The sequence below is a fragment of the Candoia aspera genome, chromosome 3, assembly GCF_035149785.1.
Source record: "Candoia aspera isolate rCanAsp1 chromosome 3, rCanAsp1.hap2, whole genome shotgun sequence".
In the NCBI taxonomy this organism is placed as follows: Eukaryota; Metazoa; Chordata; class Lepidosauria; order Squamata; family Boidae; genus Candoia; species Candoia aspera.
The window spans coordinates 181,960,111-181,983,038 of record NC_086155.1 but is presented as its reverse complement, the minus strand read 5'-3'; the positions used below and the strand labels follow the sequence as shown (position 1 = coordinate 181,983,038).

The 22,928-nt window shown below is 37.1% G+C and overlaps 2 protein-coding genes across 2 annotated transcripts in view; both read left to right on the top strand.

Annotated features, from left to right (window-relative positions):
• Window positions 1-22,928, top strand: part of RMDN1 (regulator of microtubule dynamics 1) — a 471,818-nt gene that overhangs the window by 367,593 nt on the left and 81,297 nt on the right. The gene's annotated exons all lie outside the window — the stretch shown is intronic.
• CNGB3 (cyclic nucleotide gated channel subunit beta 3) overlaps window positions 14,369-22,928 on the top strand; it is a 39,089-nt gene continuing 30,529 nt past the window's right edge. The window contains exons 1-2 of the mRNA XM_063297260.1: window positions 14,369-14,471; window positions 14,623-14,743. Of these exons, the coding sequence (XP_063153330.1) occupies window positions 14,369-14,471; window positions 14,623-14,743 (224 nt within the window). The remainder of the gene's footprint in view (window positions 14,472-14,622; window positions 14,744-22,928) is intronic.

The window sequence follows — 22,928 nt, the reverse complement described above, 5'->3', positions numbered from 1 at the left end:
GGTTCTGAAATATATATTTAAAAGCTTCAGAAAAACTGTGTTTTTGTATTCTTTCCTTCCATATGCATCTGCATCCACACACTCCATCTCACACACACTCACACCTGAGCTTGAATATTTCCAGTTCAAATGGTGTTTTACAAGTGATGACTGGGCATTATCATGTTTCTCTGGTTCATTTTCTGATGCCTCCATAAGGGTAATATTGCTGCTGCTACATACATAAAAGGGTTAAACCTGGAATAGCCAAAGGCCATTTCCTTTGTAACTGTCTACGTTTATTACCTGAGTATTGTTTCCAGTAGCCCTGCAACATGCTGAGCCTTTTGATACAGAGATATATTGATTAATTGGATATGTGCACTCCTTTGCTAACCTGGAACCAGTCTGTTTTGCCATGTCCTGTCCATACTGTGGTTTCCTGACCTGTATACAAGTTTCTCAAGAGGACAATGAGATGTTCTGGGATTCCTATTTTTCTGAGCACATTCCACAGTGTCATGCTCCCCAATCAAATGTTCCCAGAACATCTTATCGGACTCGCATCCATCTTGCTGCAACATGTGTGAACATGCAAGTCAACCAGCAGGGAGGGGGAGCATGGCTGGAGTGTGAATCATCTTGTTTGGGATACCTCCTCTCCCCAAGGTCATCTACAAAGAGCTGTTACAACCATCTGCTGGCACGGGAAGTAGGGAGAGCATACCTAAGGGGGTAGTGGGTGGGGGTTGCAGTTACTGAGCTTTTAATTGTAGAAATGTGCAGGAAATTTCATTTTCAACTTTTCTTCTGTACTGAAATGCTTCGCACCATTAAAATATATTTTTAAGCAGAAGCTTATGAGTCGTACTTAATGGGTGCTTGATGGTTGCAATCATCACACACAGCTTATAGATAATGTAAATTCTGTCTTTCTCCCTGATTTTGCTGCCTTTTGTCCTGTTTTTGCCAATTAAATGTTTTTTTTAATGTTTTCTGGCATGTAATTTTTTCCCATTGTTTTTACTGATCTATGATTAACAAATATTATCAAGTTATTAAATTAAATCAAATTAAATTAAATCCAAGATACGTACAGAGAAAAATATAGAAAATACAAAAAAAATCTACTAAAAAGTAAGTAAAGAGACAGGTACTGTACATGTACAAATTTACCATATATGTAAAGTATTACCATATTATGGTCTATTGCTATTGAGGTAAACCATAAAATCCATCCAAATTTGATAAAATTGTGGTTCCTGCCTCTGATGTCTCATTATTTTAACTTTGTGAAAATCACAAAGTTTTCTGGCATGTAAATATCAAACTGTATTTTTATCTAGCTGAATTAAGTAGCACATGTGCTTGCTCTGATCTGGATATAGGGACTATGCTAGGTACTAACTAAACTGGAAATTACCCACAGTATTTTTCCAATGATATGACAGAGATAAATTTTGAGAACATTTTGAAAGAAAATGTCATCTAACTATTCAAACCATTTATTCTGATATGGTTTCCCTGCACGTAAAATGTTTGTTAAAAATAAGATGGAAGTTACAAGTAAAAATCTGAAATTAATGAAATGAAGCAACGGATGATCACTTATATATGAATACTAGCATGTTTTATCTTTTGGGGGCAAAATAACATCACAAATCCATGCAAATAAAATTATATAGATAAAAAAGAGACTTTTCTATTTGAAAGCTGATTCAGTTTTTGCAGGTATTTTAATATAAAATCCAATATTAATGAAGGATCCTATGCTGAGATATACTGTATTCTAAGAAATTATGTGATTTTTGTCATGTAATTTATGTTTTCTTCAATATATTATATGAAATACTTTAGGTATAGTTTTCTAGCTTTACCACTTTGGGCTAAGTATAGATGACTAGATATAAGGGCATAATTTTCTACACCAAAATAATGCCTGAGCAATTTTGAGTTTTTGCCATTTTATAAAATAAACATGCGCATTAAACACTTGATTATCAATGTTCACATATACAAAATAAGCATTTGATTTAGAAGTGGAAAGAAAATATAATCACTGTAATTAAAAAATCTAATATTACTTCTGAAACATATAGTGGCTTGCTATTGATTTGCTTTCAGACCAAATGTGAAATCCTGTAATTACTTTGAAAGGCCTTCACAGCTTGTATCTGAATCACATAAAACAGTGCTTTCTTCTGCATGATCCCCTACATTCATTAAAGCAGGTGTTCTCAAATTGTTAGCAACAACTCCCCCAGGGGCTGATGAACAACTGGGATGGGGAAGGTTGGAAATGTTTCTTAAAGATAATCAAACTTGCACAGGCAAAGTAGAAATGAGATCAAAGCTTACTCCTTCTTTGCCTTAGCAAGCCCACATTAAGTTTGTGCAAGCAAAGCAGGAGGAAGAGCACAGAATAAATTTTTACAGCAGTCTTCCTTTGTTTGTGCTAGTTTGATCAGCTTTAAGAAATATTGCAAATAGTCAAAATTGGAATACCGTCAAAACTTGCTTCCAATTTATCTAGACCAGCCGTGCTCCTTAAAAATGCTGGCTGGGTAATTCTGGGAGCTGAAGTCCACACATCTTCAAGTTGCCACAGTTGAGAAGCACTGGTCTAGATAATCCCACCAGAGACTTGCACAGATAAAATGTGGAGCAAAGTCCATAGCAAGTTTTCAGAGATAGTCATCTCTAAGCCCATGGGTCTAGCCATATATCAAAACTGTCCACTATTCATAGCAGATGATTTCCCACTGCATGATATGTATAGTATCCATAACCTTTGGAGTGCCTGCAGAAGTGCCTGTTAGTGAAGCTCTGTATTTTTACCCATTATTCTAAATTTCTAGACCTTCAAAATGGAATTGGGGGCCAGGGGGAGAAGTGTCAGCACAACCATGGTAATGCTGATAAAAGTAAAACTAAGTCAAAACGTATGATGAAAATTACATATCTTTCAGTAAGTGGTATTGTTCTTTTTTTATGAAGCCTAACTGCAATGAAATCATTACTTTTATTCATGGGGCAAGGGGGGGTCTCACAAATATAATTAGCATTTTTAGAGGTTGTAGCATTACAGATTTTGAGTTCTGCTGCATTAAAGTCATCTGCAAAGGTCTGCCTCTTGAGGTTACTCTTGTAGCGACTTGGTGCTGCACTCCTTATTTAAGAATGTCCCCCAAATGCTCTTCTATGGCCAGTCTTTTCACCAATGTTATTATTCCTTTAACAGTTTTAGCTTTTTGTAACTGCTGTATCTGCAGGGGGATTTAGCTTTAAGCTCCCATACAGACAAATAAAAGCTGGGTGATAGCAGAAAACCATGAGGGAATATTTTATACACATATATAAACTGATTCTTTTTTTTTTACTTCAGAACTTACACTCATTACTTCATAAATATCTGATGAAAGTTTAAGATCATATTAGTGCCTGTGCTTTATCCAGCCTTCAAACCCCAAAGGTACTGAACGTAGCTGGTGCAGTCTACATGTCATAGTAAGTGGTCCCTCAGCGGCTTCTGAATTCATTCAGGAGATGTCAGTATCTCTCACTGTACGGTTCTTCTTATATATTATGCTATTTAGAGAGATAACCTAGGTTTTCATACCTTTTTAAAACTTGATAGACATTTTCTGTGGTAGATATTGTTTTGAAATAAGACAATTTCAGAAAGTTTAAGAAAAAGTACCATAACACATGGTGGCAAGTGTAATACTGGTGTAATCTCTTGAAAATGCTTGTTGAATTCCAGTGTACATTTCAGTTTAGGAAATACTATCAAGAAGAAGGCAGTTGGAATATTTGGAAAACTAATAGTCAAGGAGGTAGAAAGCAGGCACTTAGCACTTTCCTGCACTGATTATTTAAACGCACTTAGCTTTTGTTGGTATAACTTATGTAATTACTTATCAAAGAATCATGGCAGGAAAAAAGCCTTCTCATTTCAAAGGAAAATAGGAATTATAGAAAACTAGATTTGGGTTAATCAGGATAAGAGAATTACTGGCAATTATCCCTTTTATATTAACTTTCTCATATCTGCTAAAAAATACCGTGAAGTTCTATGACAAACATTTTTTTCCCACCTACGCCCTGCTTTGTTTGTGATGCAAGGCAAAATGGATAATTGGGCAATGTTCATCTGCCCAGATGGAAAACCCAAGATTATTAACTGCTGTTGACAATACTATACCTGATCCTCACCTGGACAGTTAACCATCATTACACTGACTGTCCCCAATAGTGTGTACACACACACACACACACACACACACACAAACAGCAGGTAGCAGCACCTATCCACTCTTAGTTGATCTTGAGCTAAGATCAACTAAGAAAGTTTTGCCAAGAAAGCCTAGCTCTTTAGACTGGACTGGAAAATAAAATTTTTAAATCACAGAAGGCAAAATCCAGAATTCTCATATTCTGGTTCTAGTACTGCTGCTTGGTAATAATAAAGAACAAGTCTGTTCTATCCTTCTTGGGTTAACTCTAGATAGTTGAAGACAGCTATGATGTCTCAATATTCTCTTGTTTGTTTTAGAATGATCCAGTTCTTTCAGCTGTTGTTCATAAGAATTCATTTCCAGATTCAGTGATACAGTTAAGTAGTTTCAGGACCCTGATTAATAGTAATTCCATGTCCCTTCAAAAATGCACACAATAGTAACATTTCCTTGCTCCCTGCCCATTGATCTTCCATGTTTCCAGTTGCTTTTACATTCTTCCAGAGGAGGAGGAGGAAGATAAGAAGGGAAGCTCTCCCCTCTTCCTTTTGAGGGGTCTGGGATTTAGCCCTGAAGTATAGAGTTGACTACAGCATTGCTAAGTCCTCTAACCACCTGGTTCTATGGCCCTAACTCATTCCAGTTTGGAGATACACTTTTTAAAACGTCCTTTTAAAAACATGATGCTCAGTTTTGCTTTTACATGTGACTCGATTAGTGTGATGGAATGTGAGGGTGACCTTGGAAGACGGGGTGGGGAGAGATACTACCTAGGGAATGGTCAGATAAAAGGGGGAGGAGCCCACAACAGGGAAATGGCCAGAGAAAGAAACTTAGGAAGGACCTGCCTTAACTATTCTGGTGGTAAATAGGGAGAGCAGGAAATTTGTACTTACAGACTTGCAAGATTCTGTTAATGTAGCCCAACAATAACATTGAATTAGCTCATCTGGTCATGTTTCCTGTCTGGTTTATCTGGGAGGGCTGGCATTAGTGAGGCTAATAATGACTAAAAACTTTGCTGCTATTAATGAATTTTAAAATTTTATTTGATTAGTTATTTTTTTTCTTCCAACAGCCGTATTGCACTGCTGGCTCACATTCTGCTTATGATTAAGACATATGGAAAGTTACTATATCATGAGGCAGGAGTCTACTGTCAAAGCAAACAAATATATTAAATATAGCATCAAAGCAAACAAATATTATATATATATATACACACACACACACATACATATACATACATACATACATACATACATATTCATTATGAATGATGCAGCTACGTAATACATGGATGATATCCAAAAATACCAGATGTTTACCTCAAATATTTGCATGCTATATTACTAACACATATACTTTATGGATTACATATTTAAATTATTCTCTTCCTTGTTCTCATAATTATCAAGAGTTTTTTTAAAGACAATTCATCTGATTTTATCTACACATCTTCATTCAGAGGGAAGGAAAAGAACAAAACATCCCTTAATACGTTTCATTACTCCTAATGTCAGCAATAGCATTAGAAGTGATTATTGAAAAACATTAGAAGTGATTACTGATTACTGATATTTAATGTTAAATGCCATCAGTTTTATTAATAGAGCATTTTTAAATATATAAAATTCCTTATGTGGGGGCTTTAATCACCAGAATTCTCAACAGTGACTATGTTGGTTGGAGAGTTACTTGAAATCCACTCAAAATACTCAGGTTGGAAAACATTGAGTTAGATAAACAAAATTATGAAGATTTTGATTTAGTAATAGCAGAGAGAGCCAGTTTGGTGTAGTGGTTAAGGCATCAGGCTAGAAACCAGGAGACCGTGAGTTCTAGTTCTGCCTAAGGCATGAAGCCAGCTGGGTGACTTTGGGCCATCCTTCTCTCTCAACCCTAGGAAGCAGGCAATGGCAAACCACTTCCGAAATTGTGCCAAGAAAACTGCAGGAACTACATATTGCATAGCTGCATCATTCATGTATATATATTAAAAATTCCCTATGGGTCTTCCTCAACCTCGGGTCCTCTACCAGAAGCCTAGAAGTTTGAGGTTTCTGCACAGTATCTTAGCTGTTCCTAGCACTGCACTCTTCTGGACAGAGAGCTCTGATGTTGTGATGTTGTTCCTGGGATCTGTTGGAGCCACTCTCCCAGCTTTGGAGTCACAGCCCCAAGTGCTCTTACCACCCCTGGGACCACTTTGGCCTTCACTTTCCACATCCTCTCTAATTCCTTCTTCAGGCCCTGGTACCTCTCCAGCTTCTCAGACTCCTCCTTACTGATGTTGCTGTAACTTGGCACTGCTACATCTATCACCACTGCTGTCTTCTGGTCCTTGTCTGCTACCACAACATCTGGTTGATTGGCCAGTACCTGCCTGTCTGTCTGGATCTGGAAGTCCCACAGGATCTTAACCCTGTCATTCTCCACAACTTTCTGTGGAATCTCCCATCTGGACTTGGGAGGGTCTAGCCCATACACTGTGCAGATGTTCCTGTGCACAATGCCAGCTACTTGGTCATACCGTTCAGTGTATGCTGTTCCTTCCTGCATCTTACACCCTGCCACTATGTGTTGGACTGTCTCTGAGGACTCTCTGCCCAGTCTGCACCTTGGATCCTGTCTAATGTGGTAGAGCCCTGCTTCTATGGATCTGGTGCTTAGTGCCTGTTCTTGTGCTGCTATGATCAGTGCGTCAGTACTATCATTTAGTCCAGCCCTTTCCAGCCACTGGTAGGATTTCCCAAAGTCAGCCACTTCAGCTATCTGTTGATGGTACATCACATGCAGGGTCTTGTCTTGCCATATATCAAATTATATATCATATTATCAATTCTCTTCTCTTGATATTAATCAAGACAAGAGAATACATATATACACACACACACACACACACATACATACAAGCTGTATATATGCTGTATAAATACCCACACACACACACACACACACTGTATATATAATATTTGTTTACTTTGAGGCTAGTCTCCTGCCTCATGATATAGTAACTTTCAACATTGACTCAAAGAAACAAAACAACCCCAAACAAACAAAAGCAGCAATATTAGTAGTTTGTATTGTGTGTGTTTTTTTTAATAATATTAGTTTTGTTTTGTGTTTTTATGGTTTGTTATATTATGAGCTGCCCATAATCAGTTTGGAGTAAAGTGGCACCTACATTGAATAAAAAATAAAAGTCATAATAGTTTCTGTTACAGCAGTAGCATTTTACCCATTTTTCCTAAAGGAACCAAAACAGCACTTTATCAAAGAGAATATTTGTAGCTCAGGGTTGAACTATGTAGAACAGACTGGCAGAAGACTAGCAGAGAGCATAGACAAACACCAACTAGCAGTCAGAAGACATGATGAAAACTCCTTAATCTCACAACACATGGGCAGACTCAACCATACTTTCAACTGGGGAACTGTGAGCATCCTAAACCAAGCCAAATCCAAAAATGCTAGAGAATTCCTGGAAGCCTGGCATTCAGACAAAGCAGCCATCAAGAGACACATAGAGGTAAACAACATTTACATACCATTCAAAAGAGACAATAGAAAAGCCAAAAGATCAGAACACCTCCTCGCCAGCGATCAACAACCAGATATGCAAAGATTAACACCAGATGAACAATCAAACAGCACAATATACCCTAATCAAGGAACTATTAACTCAGGCAATCAACCAAGCAGCCAACAACAGCCCAATCAAAGAACTCCCAAGGAGAGAACAACACCCCCACCAACACAAGCTGGACAACCCACGGTATATAAACAGAGAGTGAGGCCCTCTCACTCTTCGCACTGAAGATGTTGCCTAGTCTGGCAATGAAACATCTGCAAGAGCACAACAAGGCTCAGAGAGCACCAAGGACTCCACAGCATTTTATGCTTGCAGCCTCTCTTCAAAGTCAAGTAAGCTCTGAAATATAAAATGTTTGCCTCTGTGTTTACAGAAGCTCATTTTTATTATTCGTATTTTAAATGTGTGATATTCCATTTTACAAAAAAAAAAAAACAGTACTTTTTTTGAAATAAACTTTCCCAGAATCAAGACAAGTGAAGTTGATACAATAGATGTTCGTTGATACATCTATTGTTGATAGATATAGTTGATACAATAGATACCTGGAGTTCAGTGAATCTAAAATGCAAAACTGTGTCTGCTTAGAATTCCCCCTTTGCTGCTCTAAACACATCATTAATGCTGAAGCTTTTGTACTTCACGGAATGGTGGGGGAAGATAAAGGTAGACTTTAATTATGTGAAGTAATGTTCCCGATTCTCCCCCTCTCAACATGACCACGTAGAGCAGGCTCTTAATTAAGACAGCTATACCCGTGGGCATCGTCATCTCAGAGGATGAGAAGAAAGTGATTCAGATCCTTAGAACATACTAGGTGCACATGGTGGGGTTTGGCAAGAAGCAGCAAGAAAAGGTGGGCATTTCCCCTTAGGCTAAGTGAGATGACTGCTTCAGGTGGAAGTTGGGGATGTCATCAAAGGAAGCAAATTGCAACTTATATAATTTGTTGCTGTTGTTGTTTTTACTGCCTGGGGTGAGAAGAAGTGTGAAATATTTGTATCAGGGACCACAATAACTTGGCTGGCTTTGAGTAAGAGTCACCTTGACTTGAAGGGCAGCGTGCCATTGCTCCTCTGCCTCAAGAAATCAAGTTTCTCGGATTGAAAAAAGATTGAATAAGGGGCTAAAGGGAATATTGTGATGTTAAGGAGGGAGGAGGGATAATGGGTTTGTTTGTAAGTACTGTACAGAAGGGTGGAAGTTGCTTCTTTAACTATCTGTTTTTAACTGTATTCTTTTCTGCACCTTTTCTTTTCTCTCTTTCTTTTCTCTTCTTTTTTATATATATTTCTATATTTGTCTTTTAGCTATATAACAACTTTTAATAGAAAGAAAAGGGAAAGGGAAAGGGAAAGGGAAGGAAAGGAAAGGAAAGGAAAGGAAAGGAAAGGGAAGGAAAGGAAAGGAAAGGAAAGGAAAGGAAAGGAAAGGAAAGGAAAGGAAAGGAAAGGAAAGGAAAGGAAAGGAAAGGAAAGGAAAGGAGGGAGGGAGGAAATCAAGTCTCTTGAATTGGCCTGTAGTGAAAAATACCAGAGAAACAGCCTACAGAGGCCTCCCAGTCAAGAGGCCTCCCAGTCAAGAGAAGAGCAGGAGGGATGGTATTAAATTCCAGCATAAATTTTGTCCTAGCCTTCTCTTTGAGACATCAGGGAGGAAAGCTGTTGAGAACTTGATTGTAAAATCTGTGGTCCCTAGTAGCGCTCCCTAGGAAGAACTTTAACACCTGATTTTCTTGCGTGCTTCAGCTAGTAGCGCTCCCTAGGAAGAACTTTAACACCTGATTTTCTTGCGTGCTTCAGCTGGTGCTCTGTCTGGACTATGAACACAAAAGATTATTCCCAAGATACATTCAGTCACTGTAAGATTGCCTAGTTTTCAGAGACTCTAAGAGATACACTGCACAGATAATTCCTGTGAGTTGTGAAAGGCTTATCAAACTATTTTCAGAAGAGGTAGGATTGTGGGTGCTCAGAGAGCTTCAACCCCAATCAATCTCTGGAATTCAAAGACATAAACCAATATTGACTTGTGACTTGACAGACATGCAGCATGGCCTCAATTTTTTTTAATTTCTAGTGTATTATTTGTTTCAAAACATTTTTGCTTTTTGGACCTGGCACCATCTCAAATAATAATTCTTCCAGTATGAATAACAGGAAGGATCATAAGATTAATTAAGTCCTATTAATCTAAAACTCTTATTTATGACTTGATTGTTTCTTTTAACTCCCATGCAAACTAAAATCCACAGTTTACAATAAAGGGTACAGATTTACACACTAAGAATACACTACCAAGCCATTTTCCAATAATCATTTTGCATTGATTAAGATTATGTTGTATCTCCTTGTGCAGCATGTCACACTAATGACAGCAACTTATGTTTTATAGGAATAAAGATAAAAATACCAACTAATATTAATTAGAAAAATTAATCATTGCAGAATAGCTGAATGTCGTTTAAAGGACATTTTCTCAATGACTCAGTTAAACACTCCCCTTCCTCAAATTTGCATTTCACACCTATATTAATATCTGCTTTGTTTAAGGTGACTATACAAACTATTTATTGAGATCTAAATCCAGAAAAAGAAAGGAAATAGGACAGCAAATATCAATGTGATAATCATTTTGCCTCCAATATTCCTAGAACATAATATACCTCTGGGGGAATTTTTTTCATTTTCATTTCCACAGGAGTTAACAAAAACTCTTCAGATATTTTAGCACTTATATTTTCAATCTGTTATATGAAAACAATTGGAAAATTCAACGAATACAGGGACCTGGCAGTTCTATTAAAGATAATTTCATGTAAAAAAAGTTACAGATTTTTTTCTTCTATCTCTCAGACTTGGTAGCATTTTCCAGTCATCCAGATTATTATTATTATTATTATTAATCATATGGCATAGCAGTTTGGTGTTCATGCTGCTTTTTCCTGCTGGGAAATCCTTGTGAGGTCCAGCAGCCAGATGTGTAGACTATTTAGCCGTGACAAGTCACGTTGCCCCAGGTGCACCACAAGGAGGCTAGTCTATATCCAGATGTTCTATATGTGGTTGTGGGAATTCTAATCTAAAATATATGGAGGAAACTAGGTTGGAAAAGGAGAATTAAAAGATACCTTTTCTCTTCCTTTTTTCTTCTTTATTGAAGAAAAAAACAAAAAACTGTAAGAAAAAAAGAAACTGAGTTGAAAGAAAACCAGGAACAAATACATGAAAACAAACAAATACAAATCAAGGTTAGGGGACAGGGAGGGAGAAAAAGAATAAACATTTGGGAGAATATATATGTGATCTTAAGGAGAAATAGAAACATTTTAAATATCAGGATTTCTATCCAGAATGACATTTGTACCAACAAAGGTAACTGTTAAGAAAAACATTGTTAAGATAGTTAATAAATTGTGGTGACATTTGAATAAATGTCTTCTTCACTTCATGGCATTTCAAACTCTATATTGAATTAATTTTTCACTGACAGCAATTTCCCACAGATTTAAAAAACAGTAATCTAGCAAAAGATAGATTTTATTTTCCAGTATTTTGCAATCACCAGCCTGTCAGCTGAACAAGAACTGAGTCATTTTTTTATATTGCATCTATACTTCAATAAAGACAATACATCAACAATAGGATTTAATGGGAAAAATTGTCATTGAATGTTCCAGTTTCTTCCAAAATTAAATATATTGTTACTAAACTAGGAAAAATAGTTGGCATAGGAGCAGTAAACTAAGTAGTTGGGAAAAGGGAAATATTGTTAGTGAAGATTTTTTTAAAAAATTCCAGGTTTAGGTTTATACCACAAGATGAATCTTCTTACTCAAGTTAAAGAAGTAAAGTTAGTCTTCTGAAAATGTGGTCTTATGGGCTATTTTAGAATTTACTTTTTTTTTTCTCCTGTGATTCAATTGCATCCAATTCTTGGCAACTGCCTGGACAAGTCCCTGCAGTTTTCTTGGCAAGATTTCAGAAGTGGTTTGCCACTGCCTGCTTCCTAGGGCTGAGAGAGTCTGAACTAAGTCCCCAGCTGCCTTTGTGCCCAAGGCAGGACTGGGTTTCACAGTCTCCTGGTTTCTAGCACAATGCCTTAACCACTACACTAAACTGGCTCTCCCTTTTCTAAGTTGAAGGGTGTTAGAGTCCATCTACTCTGAAAAATACAGAATTCCTTTTATTTAATTACTAGGGAGGTATAGCATACAATGTTACAATACCCCAGTTTGATCTTTAAAATTATGCAGAGTTAACAGTATAGGGAAATATAAACTTGACAATAGCAGGGCAACCATATTGTTGGCAAGCCTGGGTGGAGTATAAAGTGTATGCCTTACATCTCTTAATAGGATTAGGATTTTTCCTAATTTGAGGAGTTGTAACACATGCAGATTGGCCATATCTTCAGATAAAATATCTTTTGAAATACAGATATGGGGTGGCAGTGCTCCAGAATCCCTTCCAATTCTAGAAGATTTCACACATTGTTTACAAAATTATTATCTTATAAAATTATTTTAAAACATTTGTTAGAATACACTAAATGAGATGTTCAGGTGTGTAGGAAGCACAAAACAAAGAACTGGAGGGCAGTACGTGAATGTCGTATTAGGCCTGTGCAAGACTATAACTTTTGTCTTGGTGGGGAGTTCCATGCCACAGAGACAAAACAAGTGACATTGAAGAAGGGAAACTAGGTACTTTTCTAGTCTTCATGTACAGAACCTTTGTCTGGCTACTAGAATTATTGGAAGAGGGACACAGAGCAATATGATGCAAGGCAATACATTGACACTTCAGATGTAGATGTAGGTTTTGCGTTTGCACTGCTTCACAACCCATTTTTGCAGGAGTGCTTCCCGTGAACCTCTGCCAAATTTCAGGAGCTTCTTCTATACAAAACCCTCTTCTGGCTACTACAGAGGCTCAGAGCAATGTGAAGCAAAGCAAAATGTCAGCTTGTGATATGACACAAGTGGTGGCATGCAGACATTTCCTCTGGAAATGGTTAGCAGGCCATGTTCATATGCAGGCAAAGAAGTTGTGTGGATGTGCCTACAGAGTTGGATATCATCTAATCCAGACCTCTACAAATAATACAGGTTACAACTACATCACTCCTGACATATGATTATGTAGTTAATGTCTGAATAAATCTCCAGCAACTGAAGGAGTCCTCTTAAGATAGTTTGTCTCATTGTCAAACAATCCTACTTTTAGAAAATATTGGATTAATGTTGACATAAAATCAACTATGCTTCAGTTCCCATCAATGATTGTATTCCTTTTTCCTGGAGCAAAACCAAATATGTCCATCCATATTCTTCTTGCGTCTGTGTATGTGAGCTATTCTTCCTGTTCCCATTGATAATCTCTGTTTCTTAAAATATGCAACTCCACCTTCAGTTCCTCATATATTTAAAATAGTTATTCTATATTAACTATTAGTACCAGGCATTTGTGGTAAGCAGAGGAGGAGAAGGAATTCATTTGGTGTGGGAAGAGGCAGCACAGCCCATAACTGGCTTGCTATAAATCTGCCTGGGAATTTCTCTTCTTATTTTCAAGATTATGTTTTTATCACTGACTAGTATTCAGGATCCTTTCTGAAATATGCATGGTTCTCATTTCTTGGGTTTGCCAGCTCTATGAGGCTTGACAGTATTAGAATCTAAAGCTTAAGAAACAGATACCAGTTCTTCACTCCCTGTGCCTCATGATACAAGGACTGCAAATACTTCTCTCTAGGCCAGTGTTTCTCAACCTTAGCATCTTTAAGACATGTGGACTTCAATTCCCAGAATTTCCCAGCCAGCCTTAAAGTTGTCAAGTGTCAGGAACCAGGCCAAGAACCACACTGAGCCGGTATTTCCAACTCTAAGTTTTTATTGTTCTCACCATATAGACAGAATCTTGCCAGACTAAGGCTATACAACTAATCTAAGGAAAATAACTCAGAAGGGCTCTAGGGCAGAGCTACCTCGAACCTCTTAACCATCCCAGCAACAGAGCCCAGACTGCAAAGCCTCTTATTAGTCTGGAATGCATTCTCCCCCTGGGAACCAGCGGCAGCACCGGAATCCACCACATCACCCCCTCCTTCAGGAACACATTCCATCACATCAAGGTTGCTCTAGGCACACTGCTCTAGGCAGACATCGACTATGCAGAAAAAAGAAAGTATTGTTAGTTGATTCACCAGTCTCTTAACAACATACCATACTACCCTTCTCTATCATTATGTTCTCAGCTTTCACCATTTTTCAGGATGTTCCACCATTTGAGGATGTTGTTTCACGGACTTGACCTGGAGTTCTTTGACCAGCTGTCTGAAGTTTTTTTATTTGATATGCCTTCTCAGGAGAACCCCACAACAATAACCTGTCATTACCCCTTAAAATATACTTCTTTGTTTCCCCCCTCCCCTTGCGTATTTAAATTCTGTCCTAAAGCTATAGGCTCAGTCTGATGCTAAGTACAAAACTGAAATGCTAAGTACAAAGCAGAAAGTTTACCTTCTATAATCCAGTATTCCCAATTCTAAACATATGGTAGAAGTGGTTGAGGATGATGCAAAGGGTAATCCAACATATCAGAGGGGCCCTACATTGGAGAAATCTAGAAGAGACAAGCAACAGGCATTTAGCGGCTGTAATACCTGATGCTGTTATTGGTGTAAGTTTTTCCTCTAGCTATATTTTCTCTGCCTCTATCGTTCTTTTTTTTTTGAGAGAGAGTGAGTTAATGTTCTGGGTGCAAGAAGATGTTTGCATAATAGATATTATTAATTATTTGATTCTAGATGAAGCAAGAACTCCAGAACCAGGACCTGAGCTTTCTAAGGCTGAACAACCAATGGAATCCTTTAGCACAACACAAAAGAAGGAGATACAGCCAGCCAGGGAGAAGGAAGAAACAGCAGTGTGAGTAACAGAAAATGTTGGTGCTTCATTTATGATAAATTTAGTGTGGAACTTAGTGAATCCAAATAATCCTTTTTTAAAAAAATAATAACATTCACCAGAGGAGCAAAATATTTCAGAAAGAAATAATTGCTGATAAAGGATATCTAGATAATTGCTCAACCTTTGTTTTTAAAAAGCCCTAAAAGCTTGATCGTGAAGCTATTTGGGACTGACCCTAGTCTCAGACAATATGAATTCTTGCATTTCTATTCAGCAGGAAGGTGTAAACTTGATTATGATTTTTAAAAATCCCTTTAATGTCCAAATAATTTTAAAATCTCTAGGCACAAACCACTTTGATTTCAAGAAGTAGCAACATTTGCTTCTTCATGTCAAGGAGAAAAATACCTTGGGAAAATCTTAATTTCAGGAATGATCTTACAAGGTTGAAAAAAGGCTATCCGGGAATTTTTATCATGTGTTGAAAATGTTATTTATTGAATTTGTAATTTGTAATTTGTAAATTTATTTTAATTTGTAAAATAAATGTTATTTATTTTAATTTTTAATTTTTAATTTTAATTTATTAAATTTTTTAATTAAAAAATTTAATAATATTATTTAATTTAATAATACATTGCCTAAATCAGAGTGTAGTGAGGCCTTCTCTGTTTTGCTATCTATGAAAATGGTAGAGGGAATATTAAAAAATCACTAAAAATAGTAACATGTTTTCATATTTGTAAAGAATTTAATTTTGAATCTCATTGTTAAAATTTGTTGTTGATGAACAGTTTTAAAAACTTAATCTTGAGAACTTCTGATATGACCGTAATACTAAGTATTCACTAACTAAATTAATAGTGTATCTTGCCTTTTAAAATTGGTTAATGTTGAATTCACGTATCTTTAAATTCTGTAAAAGAAATCAAATGAGGAAAATTAAATTCAAAAACAATTTCCCCTTCTCCTAATATTAGTTTTATTTCTGTACTTTCATGTACTGATTCAGAAGCTTTGGAATGTGAAAACTGGATTATGTCATTTTTGAAAAATCCTGTTGTAGCATGCAGTAGTCAGTATTGGTTTTTTTGCAATTTGTACAGGCTACAAAAGGATTATACCCCCTTATATACCCCATAACATTGTTTTCTTTATTATATGGTTTTACCCAACATTTTTACTACTTCGTTCATTATTATGTAAACTTTATGGCTGCCCTGCTCAGCAAAGAAAATGACAGAGCTATGATGTACTTGTGAAATGCAGTATTCGAACTTATGGACAATTATTTTATTCACTAAGAAGAAGATATTCGGCATAACATATAATCTGTGCCTGTGTAGTCTAGCATGAGAGCTTGTAACTGGTAAGTGCAGTCACAGAGATGCAAACTTTATTGTATCCTTGCATACACAATACATTAACTGATTTTACACCAGGTGGATTGGTTCCTCTTGAACAATATATATGGATATTATAAGCAATAAGCAAGGTCATTTCTAAAAGACCCAGTGCATACTTTTAGGTATATACAAAATGATGGATGGATTTAACAGAGTTTTTTGTGGAGAGGCATGAAAGTTTCTAAAAAAAACAAAGAAAGGTGCAGCACTGAAAAATTTAGCAATCTTTGGGGTACACGGTATGGACCTGAAGAGATCAACAATCTCCTCCAGTATAAGGAGGCTTCCTTAGGCCTTCTTTCTGGCAGTGACATAGTTAAACTCAGTATGGTATAGTGGGTTGTTTCATTTTTATTTGACCTTTTTGCCTGATAATCAGCCTCAACTGTGACTGATTTTAAACCAAAATCAGCAAATAACAAGATTTTTAAAGCAACAGAAAATGAGGAACAGTCCAACCCTTGGCCTTAAATGGTACTTCTGCTACTGTAGCTGCTGCTACTATAGTTATGGGAACTGGTACTCAGATATATTCCAATTCTCAACCTCCACTTGTGATGCATCACTTTGTATGAAGTCCAAAGACAACGCTGACTTTTTTTTCACTCTTATCATCATGGGATGGAAAAACCAACTTGTTATCTTGTCAAATGACTCACTTAACTTGTGAAAGACAGGGTAATCACCCCAGAATATCCCTGCACTCCATTAGTGAGGAAAAAATGACCCCTCTTTTGGCTTTCCATGTCAGTACTTTCTCATTTTTAAATATACAAAAATACATTGTGACAGGCATTGACAAACAGAAGCAGAACATAGCTGCAATTTGCCAGGTCACATCTGTCAAGTCTAAAAGTGGTTCGGCATACATGAATGGTCCATGTGCTGAAGAAATGATGATTGAGCAACTGAAAATGTTTCAGTGTCAGTTTCCTAATGATTTAAATCAAGATTCACTCTGAGTCATGCTTGTCTAGCAACCCATTTTTTTCCTTCTATCCTCTAATAACAGTACAATCATATTCCCATTAACAGCTTTTCAGGACAGTTATATTTTATCACTGGCAGCTTCTGAGTGATGCTGTAGATTAATTTTCTTCAAAGTAAGAAGAGCAAAATTAGCAGATCATTTTGTCAGTACATATTAACAAGAATCTAATCTCAGGAAATTAATTCAAAAAAGGTAACTCTATTGGAACAATAATGACTCTGAGATTACATCAAGAGGTTGTACAATGACAATGGTATACAGTATATAAGACAGTCACTGGAGAGGGAAATTGTGCAATACATTTAAACAGGATGTGAATTACACTGAGAAAAATAATGCATACGATGTAATTTTAATGAAAGAAGTGAAATCTATTTTCTTGCTTAATTCAGAAACAAACTAATAATGCATTCACTTACAATCATTCTTCATAGCATAGAGTGGGAAAATACAATATAATCATGCAAATATTGATAGGTTGCAATATTAACCTATAAAATTCAGATCGGATATTCTGATTCGACTGTTACTGGTTTAAATTTATTCATGACTATACAACAGTAAAAGAACTAATAGTCAAGAAATACACCTTACCCTTCCAAATTTTAAACTGCAGCATAAAGCAAGTTGCCTCTCATGGATATCAGAGTGGATAAAATCTCTGAATAGTAGAATGGGAATTTTGGAAGGAGCCGATTTAGCCAATTAACTTCTTAGATATTTATGGTACAGAGATACAAAGGAGGATAAAAATTTTAAAGGACATATGATTAGGACATATTATTAGACAAAGCTTGATAAAAGTATGGAATTCTACAAAGGTAATAATAAGTCCAACTATTTCACCTCTAGCTTCTCCTTCAAATGCTTGTCATGTTGGAGACAATTACAGTAAAATAAAGGTCTCATGTATTAGTATGAGATATATTTTCCTCACATAAGAAAAATAATTGCTGTACTATAGTTTGTAAAATCTGAAAAACAGTGACACAACCTTGTTATTAAAATATAAATGTCTGTAACAACAACAACAAAAGAAATAAACCACATACTAGCACTTGGTAGAGTAGCAATGAAGGCCTTGGAAAAGGTTTTCAGATGTTGGGATGTGTCTATACCTATGGAAGCAAAACTGGTTACTTTGAAGAAGCAAGATAGAAAGAGGATTGATGCTTTTGAGCTTGGGCATTGGAGAAGACTCCTAAGATTACCACAGATAGCCAAGAAAACAAGCAAATGATTTATCAAACAAACCCCAAGTTCTCACTTGAGACACAAATTAACAGCCTCATATTATCATGTTTTGGACCTAGCTCTCTTGAGAAGTCCATAATGCTGGGAAAGGTGAAAAGCAAGAGAAAAAGCGTGTGACCAGAATCAAGGTAGATGGACTCAATTACAGTGACAATGGATGTACCATTGCAAGACCTGAAGGACTAGACTAAGGAGTTGACATTGACTTGATGGCATATAATAAATGAGTCAAGTCCTATCAGTGTGACAAATAATTCCCACAAAAAAAAAAGAGAAAAACTGGAACATTAACTGATTTTGCATATATTCTTCATTGTCTGCCATCTTGCCTGTCTTACAATTAGTCATTAAAATAATATAGTATTCAGAATTTAATTAAATACTTGGGTTGGAATAATATATACATTATACAGTGAAGTTGGTATCCTTAGGAAGTTCATTTATGAAGATTCACCACCTGCTGTGACAATCTGATTAAATCTACAAAGAAAAAAAAGAATCCATGGCAAAATTTGCAGTTTTTGTAAGCCACAACTGCTTTCTGTCGAATTTCAATGATGACTTAAAGCTAAATATCATGAATGAAGCATCCTGGATCATCTTAAAGAGATCACTTTTAAGGTATTGTGGCATGAGCTTTTGTGGACTACAACTCATTTTGTAAGATGCATGTAGCAAATGATACACATATATTTTGTAGGTAGATTTAAAAAAAAAGCTTTATTTTCTCCTTACAAGAAATAAGGTCAAAAAGTTAAACAAGACATGCAAATGCAGATAACTATACAAATCACATATTATTGTGAGAATCAATCAGAAGAATAAAAGATTGAATCAGCAGGGATGTGACCTCCTATGGATTAATAGGCATAGGAAGCTAAATAATGTAACCAAATAACTTTCAGAGGAACAATTATTTTTTAAATGAGGCTGCTATTTCCAGTGTCTACTGAGTCCAAGTTTCAGGGTCAAAGTAGATAAGACAGCAATCTACAATTAGCACTGATATGTTTTCCCCTATGGAATAAATAGTGAGGTTAGGGAAAGGCCACACTGACAGATCATAAATTGTGTAGGTCTGCATTAGAAGATGTGTTTTGATATGAAGGTTTACTGTGATGGATAGTTTGCTTTAGCCTACCCATAATTTAGGTCACACTCAAGAAGAACTATGACATTGTTTAGGCACATAATCAGAGCAATTAAATGAGCAATTAATTATGCTATTAATCACTGTGCCTTCATTAATTATAGCAAAGAGGAATCACCTAATAGAATGAACATTGCATCCATCTAAATTCAGCTTATCTGTTGGAGCATGAAACAAGTTTTAAGTGGCCATATTAAAGTTGTGATGGTACAAAAGAAAAAGGGAAAAAAGAGCACACTATGGCAAATTGGGGAAATGGCTATAGTCAAACATAATACGGAACCCCTTTTATTATGCCAATTTTCTTTTTCAAAACCCAGTTGTGTTTGTGAGTATATGTTCAAAAATATACAGCAGCATCACCATGTTTTCAACACCATTTAATACCATATACTAAATAACACTGTCCTAATTCCTGGAAAAGTAGGTAGAGTTGAAAATGTTGATATGTTTTATCACTGGAGGTTATAGCATGAGCATGAGTACGTGCCACAAGCCACTAGCAATGTTATCATGCAGAAAAAGGAGGAGGTCACAATCCTATTTTAATGGAGGAGTGAGAGTCCAGTATATGCATGAATATAGCTTTGAAAATAAAGACTGCTAGTTATTCATAGCTATGCAGTTATATACATGTGCAGTGAAAAACAGTTTCAAGAACAAACAAAAAAGACACTGTGGATTTCTGCCACTTGTTTCTCTTCCTCTGCCACTCCTCCTCCAGGAAAAAGAGAAGGTAGAGCAAAATGTTGGGGAAAGATTATAAAAAGAAATTCCATTCTAACAGCAATATGCTGTCATGCAACCACTAGAATGGAATAGAGAGCCAGTTTGGTGTAGGGGTTAAGGCACCGGGCTAGAAACAGGGAGACAGTGAGTTCTAGTCCCGGCTTAGGCACAAAGCCAGCTGGGTGACGTTGGGCCAGTCACTCTCTCTCAGCCCTAGGAGGGAGGCAATGGCAAACCACTTTTGAAAAACCTTGCCAAGAAAACTGCTAGGTCTTGTCCAGGCAGTCTCCAAGAATTGGACACAACTGAATGGATTAAAAAATAAATAAATAAATATATATATACAAATAAATAACTTATACTTCTTCTCACAAGCATTCTGGGTATTATTTCCCTTGGAAGCTTTGGACAAGCTCCTTCTTTAGGGAAGACCCCAGGGACAGAGAAATCATAGGCAAACCTTTATACCAGCAGTATGTGGAAAAAGTAAGCAAACTATAAGACAGACCAGCATTAGACCAGCATTTTGTAGAAATATTCTTGACAAACACGACAGGCTTTGTGTCAGATAGTATGATGAGGTTTTTCTATTTTTCTTCAAAATGGCCAAAGGTAGAGCAACATTTTTGCTTTTCCCTTCTTGTGTTTAGTTATGCAGGCCTTCAAGATTGTTTTTAAGCTCTAAATATTTGGTTACTTATACAAACTAAAGGCAATCTGTCATGTTCATGAACCAATTATTTTTGTTTTAAGAGAATATGTTAGAAATATTTAAATTAAATACAGACTTCTTTTGCAGCTGCTTTTAGCACTATTTCAGTTATGTCCCAGTAGATTTCTTTTCATGTGAGGAGTGAATGAAGGTCAGGAGAATGTGCCACTTTACTGCAGGCTCAGCACAATTTAATGTATTTTAGGCAACTGAAATATATGTCGTAAATCAAAAATCAGTTATACAGAAAAAGAATTCATTTCTATTGAAGGACTGTGCCTTACCTCATCTGAAGTGAATTATCAGCTATCAGGGCAGTATTAAAACTGCATAATGAAGCCAGCACCCTTTGGCTGTTTTGAAGGGCTAGGTAATCTAGTTATGTTATGTGGTGGGGGAGTGGGCGTTCGTTTCCAGCATATTTGACAAAATGCTGTATAAGCCTCTCACAGTAATCCGTCCAGGTGCTCATCTGCACATCGTTTGCAAGTGGGTATCTTGCACTAATCTGACTTATTAAGTCAGGATGCAGGGTCTCTAAGGCTGTTAATAGACTGGCCTTCACCCGTTGCAGGTCTGCATCATTGGCAGGGCTCTGAGGGGCTGAGGATGCTTCCCGAGGTACCCGTTACTTCTGCAAAGCTTCTCTAAAAGGCACCACACTTGCCAGCAGATGGGCCATGATCCTTCTTTCCTGGTTTGAGCCACAGCACCTTCTCGAGCCCACCCATACTCATTTCCACACTCTTAGCCAGGGGGTTCCTGCCTAGCCTACCTAGAGCTGTCCCAGGCCTGTACACAAGTCCTTGTTCAGCAACCCAACCCTGCAGAATTGGCCAGCCAGGATTGCTCTCCAGATGTCTTCAATCAGGTCCCAAAAAGAGAAGCCTGGATCAAAGGGGAGGCCTTCAGATCTCCTGAAAAAGGGCAGGGACACCTTCCTATAAAGCAATCCCTCCCACCACCACCCACCACCCCAATACCAGAGTTTCCTATCTGGTATTGCTTCCCGAGGTACCCGTTACTTCTGCAAAGCTTCTCTAAAAGGCACCACACTTGCCAGCAGATGGGCCATGATCCTTCTTTCCTGGTTTGAGCCACAGCACCTTCTCGAGCCCACCCGTACTCATTTCCACACTCTTAGCCAGGGGGTTCCTGCCTAGCCTACCTAGAGCTGTCCCAGGCCTGTACACAAGTCCTTGTTCAGCAACCCAACCCTGCAGAATTGGCCAGCCAGGATCGCTCTCCAGATGTCTTCAATCAGGTCCCAAAAAGAGAAGCCTGGATCAAAGGGGAGGCCTTCAGATCTCCTGAAAAAGGGCAGGGACACCTTCCTATAAAGCAATCCCTCCCACCACCACCCACCACCCCAATACCAGAGTTATTGGTCTTGCTCACTACACCCATTTGTGGTGGCAAAAACTCACCTTAAGAAACAAGCCAATGCAACTAGAGAGATCCATCTGGTTTCTTTATTAAGCTAGCAAAGATATAGTGATCACTGGGCTCCCAACCAGCAATTGCCGAAAGCCCCAAGACTGATGAGCACAGATTTTATACAGGTTTTCAAAGAATTTAAAAGGAATATAGAGTAATTGAATAATTAGTTTACAATTTAGATAAAGGTTGCTGATGGTACTGCTCAAGGAAGCAGAGCATCTACTTGTCTAGCCCCAAGATAGCTTATAACAGCAGTTCTGAAATATTTTGGTCTCAGGACCCCTTTTACATTCTAGAAATGATTGAGGACCCCACAGAGCTTTGGTTTATGCGGGCTATAGCTATTGATATTTACTGTTAAGAAATTAAAACAGAGAAACTGTAAAGTATTTATTTATTTGACTTCACAGACCCCTGAAAATCCCCAGACCACACTTTGAGAACCACTGACTTATAGTATACAGACATTAGCTTATCAGTGGCACAGATGCCATGCAAATTGTCCCTATTTTACTATTGTA